The 7,989-nt window shown below is 41.1% G+C and overlaps 1 protein-coding gene across 1 annotated transcript in view; it reads left to right on the top strand.

Moving 5' to 3' along the window:
* Positions 1-640: 640 nt before the first annotated feature.
* CLSTN2 (calsyntenin 2) overlaps positions 641-7,989 on the top strand; it is a 586,341-nt gene continuing 578,992 nt past the window's right edge. Inside the window, exons 1-2 of the mRNA XM_039914124.1 lie at positions 641-668; positions 1,248-1,370. Coding sequence (XP_039770058.1) covers positions 641-668; positions 1,248-1,370 — 151 coding nt within the window. The remainder of the gene's footprint in view (positions 669-1,247; positions 1,371-7,989) is intronic.

Genomic DNA, 7,989 nt, shown 5'->3' with positions numbered 1-7,989 from the left:
CCATTCACTAGGCCACGCTCCTTCCCATAGATACTTTTATCTATGAGTGACGTTTCGTGAACTGCAGGTCCACTACAGTTCAGAATCATTATTGGAGGGTTGACTAGGGAGGGTAACTGTGGGGTGGAATGACTAGAACACCTATGGCTTGAAGTCTCCCCAACCTAGTCTCTCGAAAACAGGTTTAGATTTCCCCTTTAACCCAAGCAAAGTACCAGGAAATCCAAAGGAAATTTAGAGAAAAAAGCAAAATAGATTCCTGTTTATTTACCCTTGCTGGGTAGACTGTGTTTTTCTTTTATGAAGGCTCTGATTGCTTGGGCCTATTATTCAGTTTCATGATCATTTTGAATGAGGTAGAGCTTAACTGGCATGTGGGATGACAAGATCTCTTGAGGGACATTCCCTAGTAAAGCAAAATTTTACTTCTCAAATGGACTTGCTCCAGATCTGGCAATAACTCAAACAGTGAATATGCTATTAAAAAAAAATACTCCTGTTAAGAATAGCATGAATGAAACCACAGTGAATTATTTACATCTTAATGTGACTGCCAAATAGCTAGATCCCTTCAGTAGATCATTTTAAATAACATAATGTATTTAAAAAAAAACAAATTTTCAAGGTCTGGAACAACTTCATGAGAAGTGTATGCAGTAAAAGACGCTGTAGGTCTATATTTTTGCTCAATGAAAACCCCCGTGGGTAGAGTACTTTAGTAAAATATTTTATGGATGGATTTTTAAAAATTCATTTTTAAGGATGCTTTCATAATTAAAGCAAATATTTTGTAGTGTATTCAAGAGATATCCTGGATTGAGAAATTATATCCATATTCCAGTTTTAAATAACACCTATTTTATAACAGCATAGTCAAATGGAAAGAATATGATCCCATTCCTGACCTTGATGACCTGTGACTCTGAGCAAGACACTTCCCGGTTAAACCTCGGTTTCTCCACCTGAAAACTGGTCTAATACTACCAGCCCCTTCCTGCATTTAAAATGTTAGAATTAAGTGAAAAAAATGGATGGAAAAGTTATTCGGTGCTAGAGCGTCCAAGGTCATATTATTATTGTTACTGTTATTATTATTATGATGATGATTCACAAATATAAGTACTCCAAACAGCAAATCTGAGCATTTTCTTAAATTAGGGATTTAAATTGTCAACCAAGACACTTTGGGATTATTTAGTGATTTAGGATGTTTAACTCACCCAACTATTTGTTTATCTGATTTCCAGTCAACAAGCACAAACCGTGGATTGAAACCTCATACCATGGTGTCATAACGGAGAACAACGATACTGTCATTCTGGACCCACCGCTTGTTGCTTTGGACAAAGATGCACCTGTACCTTTTGCAGGTAGGAGATGTCACTCGTTAACCAATAACCAATTTGTATTTGTATTCCCCCCCCCCCCCCCCCCCCCCCCCCCCCCCCCCGCTCAACCGCTCAACTTCCGTCCTGAGGCAACTCAGTTGAAACAAATGATGTTCTGTAAATTGCATCTATAGGATCGCTGGCTACGAAATGGTTGTTTACTCTTTGTAAGTGCTCCACTGACCTCGGGCACAGTTTATCTAAATATGGAGTTCTGTATTATCCTTGTACTGCTAAGGGAATTTCTTATGGGAATGAAAAGGGGAAAGCTATTAAGATACATGTGATTTTAACCCATTGTGAGCTTTTAAAAATTTTACCTAAGATTTGACAAATCAAGTTAGCGAATTGCCTGTCTGAACTCTGCAGCTTTCCATCTCTTCCACAACAACCATTTCACCCTTCTAGGTCCCTAGACATACCATACATGATATCCCATGCTCTGAGCTCCATTGGATATTTAAAAATATGCTCTGAAGAAACTATACGCAAGATTTGAAGGGCCGTGTATCATGGGTAATATTGTTAACATTTTATAAATGTCAGTAGTAGGACAGGAGATTTAATGAAAGTTTTCAGGATTTCTGCAAGATTGCTGTATGATAGATATGTGTCATTCTGAGGTTTTGCTGCTATTAAATAATTTTTTTCTGAAGGTTTGTCTCATTTTGAATGGCCTGAATGAAATCATAGCATTTTTGCACTTTTAAAAGATAAGCTTTGTGTAGCCCTTTTTTTTTCCAAAATAAGATGTGGGTAAACATAAAAACTAAACAGTGATGTTGAAGGTATACAATCAGTAATGGATGTACTGTGTAAAAGGGCAATAATGCATACAAATTAGATGTTTGGGAACTTTTTTCTCATGTTTAAGTCATGTGAAAAGTACTTTGTTTAGGAAGTTCTGTATTGACAATTAAAAAAAAGCAAAGTGAAAGAAATTGGGTTTAGATTCATTTGAGTGGTGGAGTCTAGATGATCGTAATATTCTATTTCCAGATAGATTTGGCTGTGTATATTTTCCTTGCTGAATGCTGAAGGAATACAGAATTTTCTACAAATGGCAGTAGTCAATGGTAAAACTGATGCTTAGAGATGGATTTCCAGTCACTTCTCAGTACATAAAAACCTAGAAAAGATTCTGATATTTTCAGACCAGTCCTGGGTCTCTTTGTGGCCTCCAGGCCCTTTGCAACCCAGGTCCAAAAGCTAGGCATCAATGAGATACACAGAAATGTAGGCGGGACCTAAATTGATTAATTTTTTGCCTCTAAATCGTTCAGATTTTTGTTGGTCAGGTGAGGTTTGCCATGAAGTCATGTTTAGATCAACTTCTAAGTACAGTACTCGACCTCATTATATGTCAATTTTAAAAACAGCATGATCATTTCAAACGTTCAGTTCATTGTTTCCCCTTTGCTTGGTGCTGAACCTGTATGCACTGAAAGGAGTTTTCCTAAATACACTTTGGTGATCAAAAGTAGAGGGAGGATAGTGAGAAGATAGACCTTTGCCGTTTGAGAGCTTGCATTGATGTCAGCCCCTCTGCTTTTCCTGGTTTAACTGCTGGCAAAACATTAATTGTCACTGTAATTGAGATGCCAGATATTTATAAGAAGAGCATGCCCAACAGGCAGATAGTGTATTCAAATGTTGTCACTGAGTAATTGTGCTTATTTTGCACGTGAAAAATTACCTCCCTATCCTCTATGCATCTTTCACCAGTGTAGTTGTAGTTTAACTTCTGATTAGTTCTGAGCTTCTGCATTATGGATGCAGCTTTGCAGTTTTGGTGGTATTGGAAGGGGAGGGCATGGTTCGAGGAGAGGAGGCAGTGGAGCAGTGGGAGGGGAGCTGGAAAAGTAGCACTGGTCCTCATTGAAGAGATCCCAAGTTCTGTGCCAGAAGAGACTAAGATGGATAAGCAACATGCCTCCCCAGCTGTGAGAAACATGTAGAGGACACAAGAGCTTAACAAATGCTTTAACTAACTACTGTAACCACAGAGTTTTTATGATATTTGTTAAGCCCTTACTATATGCCAAGCACTGCACTAAACACTGGGGTTGGTACAAGCTAATCAGGTTGCTGATCACAGTTCATGATCCGCATAGGGCTCGGAGCCTCAATTCTCATCTTACAGTTGAGGTAACTGAGGCACAGAGAAGTTAATAAACTTGTCCAAGGTCACATAGCAGGCAAGTGGCAGAGCTGAGTTTAGAAGCCCCGTCATTCTGATGCTCAAGCCCGTACTCTATCCAAGGCCTCACTGCTTCTCGTTGCAGTAGTAGAATGTTCTGCCTACAGTAAGCCCTTAATAAATCCAATTGACTGACTGATCAAGGTAAATTAGAAGCTGATAGATTTCCTTAAAATTGGTAAGGAGTTTCTGTTTGATGTGGAGATGGATGGACAACTATTGGAACTTTTAGAGTAGGAAGGGATGGATTCAACTATTTTTTTCAGAAAAAAAATGATCTGGGCCGCAGAGTGAAATAAAGACCATGGAAAGGGGAAAGACAGGAGGCAGGGAGGTCACTGCTGTCTCACATTGCCTCCTGCCTTCAAGACACCTCTATTTAGATGTCCTCCCATCACCTCCAGCTTTACATTTCAAAAAGAATTTCTTATCTTCCTACCCAAACCCTGTCCTCCCCGTAACTTTCCAATCACTGTAGACAGCTCCACCATCCTTCCTGTCTCACAAACTTGTAACCTTGGAGTAACCTTGGAGTTATCCTAGACTTCTCTCTCTCATTCAATCCACATATACAGTCCGGTCTGACCTTCACAACATCGCTAAAATCTGTCCTTTCCTCCCCATCCAACCTACTAGCACATTATTACAATCACTCATTCTTTACCACCTGAATTATTGCAACAGCCTCCTTACTGATCTGTTCTCCCCACTCCAGGTCATACTTCACTCTGCTTCCCAGATCAATTTTTTACAAAAACATTCAGGACATGTCACCTGTCATGCTCCTCAAAAAACTCCAGTGGTTGCCCATCTACTTTCACATCAAACAAAAGCTCCTCACCATTGGCTTTAAAGGACTCAATCACCTTGCCCCCTCCTACTTCACCTCCCTTCTCTCTTACTACAAGCCTGCCCATACGCTTCGCTCCTCTAATGCTAACCTTCTCACTGTACCTCGATCTCATCTATCTCCCCACCAACCTCTCTCCTACAGCCTACCTCTGGCTGGGAATGACTTCCCTCCCCAAATCTGACAGACAGTTACTTTCCCCTACTTCAAAGCTTTATTGAAGGAACTAACCTACAATCTATCTCTGGCCTGGAATGCCATTGCTCCTCAAAGCAGACCGACAATTACTCTCCACCACTTCCAACTTTCCTCATCTCCCACTCCCTTTTGCCTGACCCTGACTTGTTCCCTTTGCTCTTCCCTGCTCCCAGCCCCACAGCACTTATGTCCATATCTGTAATTTCATTTATTTGCATTCATTTCTGTCTCCCCCACCTCTAGACTGTAAGCTTCTTGTGGACAGGGAATGTTTCTGTTTATTGTTGCATAGTATACTCCCAAGCAGTTAGTACAGTGCTGAACTCACCGCAAGCACTCAATAAATATGATTGAATGCATGTATCTCCTCCAGGAGGCCTTCCCTGTTTAAATATCCCCTTTCCTCTTCTTCCACTCCTTTCTGTGTCACCCTGATTTGCTCTCTTTGTTCTTCCTCCCCCCCAGCCCTACAGTACCTACGTATATTTCTATAACTTATTTGTATTAATGTCGGTCTCCCCCCATCTTGACTGAAAGCTCACTGTGGGCAGGGTATGTGTCTATTTATTGTTGTATTGTATTGTACTCTCCCAAACACTTAGTACAGTAAGACCTCAATAAATACGATTGAGTTAATGAATAAAATGCTTGGGAGAGTATAGTACAATATGAGTTGATAGACATGATCCCTGACCACAAGGAGCTTACAGTCTAGAAGCCGTCAGTAGTTACATTTAAAAATGAAGAGAAGGCACATTTCTATATTCAGTTGTTGACTTTGCTCTCTTCCTTTTCCATTGCTGTTAACAAAGACTTTTTAGGTGGTAGGGTTTAGGGATTTTTGTCTCCATCTTGTTGTATGTTGGTCTATTTATATTCTGTGCAATTCTCAATTTCATGAGGGTAGTAAATATGCACACAAGTCATTCCATTTCTCAACTACCACTTTCTTCAGCATTTAAAAATAGTTTGTGCATGGCTCAAGGGGATTCTTAAAATAATAATAATAACAACCCACTGTCTTTATTCTTTATAACTAATTTTAGTGATTCAGTTGGGAGCCAGGAGAGGGGGAAAGGGAGCCATTTAAAATGATTCCCAGAATTAAAAGAGACACATTTATTCTTATATCCAGAATGAATACTACTCTAGTGGATTTGTTATTAAAGATTTGATTGTCATGCATCTCAGTATTCACCTATTCAGCCACAAGTTCCTGGTCCCAGAATTTATTCAGAGTTGCTGGATTTCAGTTTAAAGACTTTGGAACAGAACAATCGGGGAGACACCAAAATTACAATGACTGGATGATTTTTGGAAACTGGTTTATGTATTTGATGAAATTGGATGAATTATAAAAAACAGACTGTTTTGCAGACCTCTCTCTGGTTCCCAGAATGAGCATCCTCAGGTTGCACAAAACCCTGCCTCTCTTCTGAGCCAGAGAGACTCCTTCTGGAAACTGCTTTCTCGCTTTTGGGGAGACTTGGTAGTTTCTTCCTGTGATAACTCCTCACCCATTCTCAGGAAGCTCTTACAATTGTTTCTGGCATCTGTTCAGTGTCTTTTTTTATCTGCCTTTACACAGACAAGTAATTCACATAAATGAATAACTCTGGGGGTTATTTGTTTTAACGATTCCTTGAGGCCTTTGCACACTGCCGTTAAATCGTTGCAGCCTCTTGCCCACGCCTCCCATTGAGACCATTTGAAATGACGGAAATTTTATAATCCAGGGCTTCTTCTCTGAAGAGGGCTGCTTGGACTCTGGACTTGGGTACCCTGGGGAATTAAGGGTGTAGCCCCTTAACACACTTTGCATAAAAGTGTCATGTTGTTAGCAAAGAATCCCCTTCTGTAGAAGCTGAAGCCCCAGTGGGAAATCTCCCAGTGCTAAGTAGGAATTCAATAGCAGTGGTGTATTTTGAATCGAGTCCGTCTCAAGGAAATTGGGAGAAGTAGTGTGGCCTAATGGATAGAACATGTTTCTGGGAGCCAGGATGACCTGAGTTCTAATCCTGGCTCTGCCACTCGTCTGCCGTGTCACCTAGGATAAGTCACTTCAATTTTCTGTGCCTCAGTTACCTCATCTCTAAAATGGGAATTAATAATAATGTTGGTATTTGTTAAGCGCTTACTATGTGCAGAACACTGTTCTAAGCGCTGGGGTAGATACAGGGTAATCAGGTTGTCCCACGTGAAGCTCACAGTCTTCATCCCCATTTTACAGATGAGGTAACTGAGGCCCAGAGAAGTGAAGTGACTTGTCCACAGTCATGCAGCTGACAAGTGGCAGAGCTGGGATTCGAACCCATGACCTCTGACTCCCAAGGCCAGGCTCTTTCCACTGAGCCACGCTGTGAGCCCCATGTGGGACAAGCACTGTGTCCAACATGATTATCTTGTATCTACCCCAGTGCTCAGAAAAGTTCTTGGCCCATAGTAAGCACTTAACGAATACCAATATTCATATCATTATTATTAATAACAAGAAACACATCCCCTATCCACAGTGAACTTGCAACCTAGCACCTCCAGACTTCTTGCCTCTTGATCCTGAATCTGGGATCCTCTCTGATCCCTCCCTGTGCCCTGGATCTGTCCAGGGTAATAGCACGAGCTCTGTCTGTGTTAAGCTCTCCCAGGCACACAGCTCACTGACCTCTCCCCTCCAGATGGCCAAGGGTCTTCCTCTACAACTACCTGGCCCGACTTGCTTGTATCCACCTCAGCGCTTAGTACAGTGCCTGACACATAGTAACAAATATCATAATTTTCATTATTATTATTACTTCACCTCAGATAGCCAAGGGTCTTCCTCTCCAACTTCCTGGCCCTACTACTTCCTCCCCAGTCCCTTTCTCCCACTGGTTCGGCTAAATACTTACACTTCCCTCAGGGAGGGGCACCAGTGAGTGACTCTCTTAGCTTTTTCCTCCATTTCCTAAGTAGCAGCCAGTGGAACTGGTCTTCACAGTATACAGTAGCATTTTCCAATTCGTAATTCTGTGCTCTTTTCTTGTGGTCCATGGGAATATGCATTTTAAAACCAAACATGTGTTGCCTAACATTTTATGGATTACCACAGCCAGATGTAGAAATGCCGGTTCTAGGTTGCTGACATAGCTGGAGAAGTCAGGAGTGCCTTAAAGGGAGACTCCGTGTCCTTCTGCATCCTCTAAAACAAAGGGGAAGGTTGCATATAGTAGCTAGAGTAGAAACATCTATACTGTTCTTGTTAAGGTTCAAAGAGTACAGTATTCATGGGAAATAAAGATGACTGTGTGACCAATCACCTCTTCTGCAATGGACACACGTAGTGGTTGTCCTTTGCTGTGCTGTTACAGATGCAA

Source organism: Ornithorhynchus anatinus, chromosome 1 (genome assembly GCF_004115215.2).
Source record: "Ornithorhynchus anatinus isolate Pmale09 chromosome 1, mOrnAna1.pri.v4, whole genome shotgun sequence".
Taxonomy (NCBI): domain Eukaryota; kingdom Metazoa; phylum Chordata; class Mammalia; order Monotremata; family Ornithorhynchidae; genus Ornithorhynchus; species Ornithorhynchus anatinus.
Note: the sequence above shows the minus strand (reverse complement) of the source record. Positions and strands in the feature narration are given on the sequence as shown.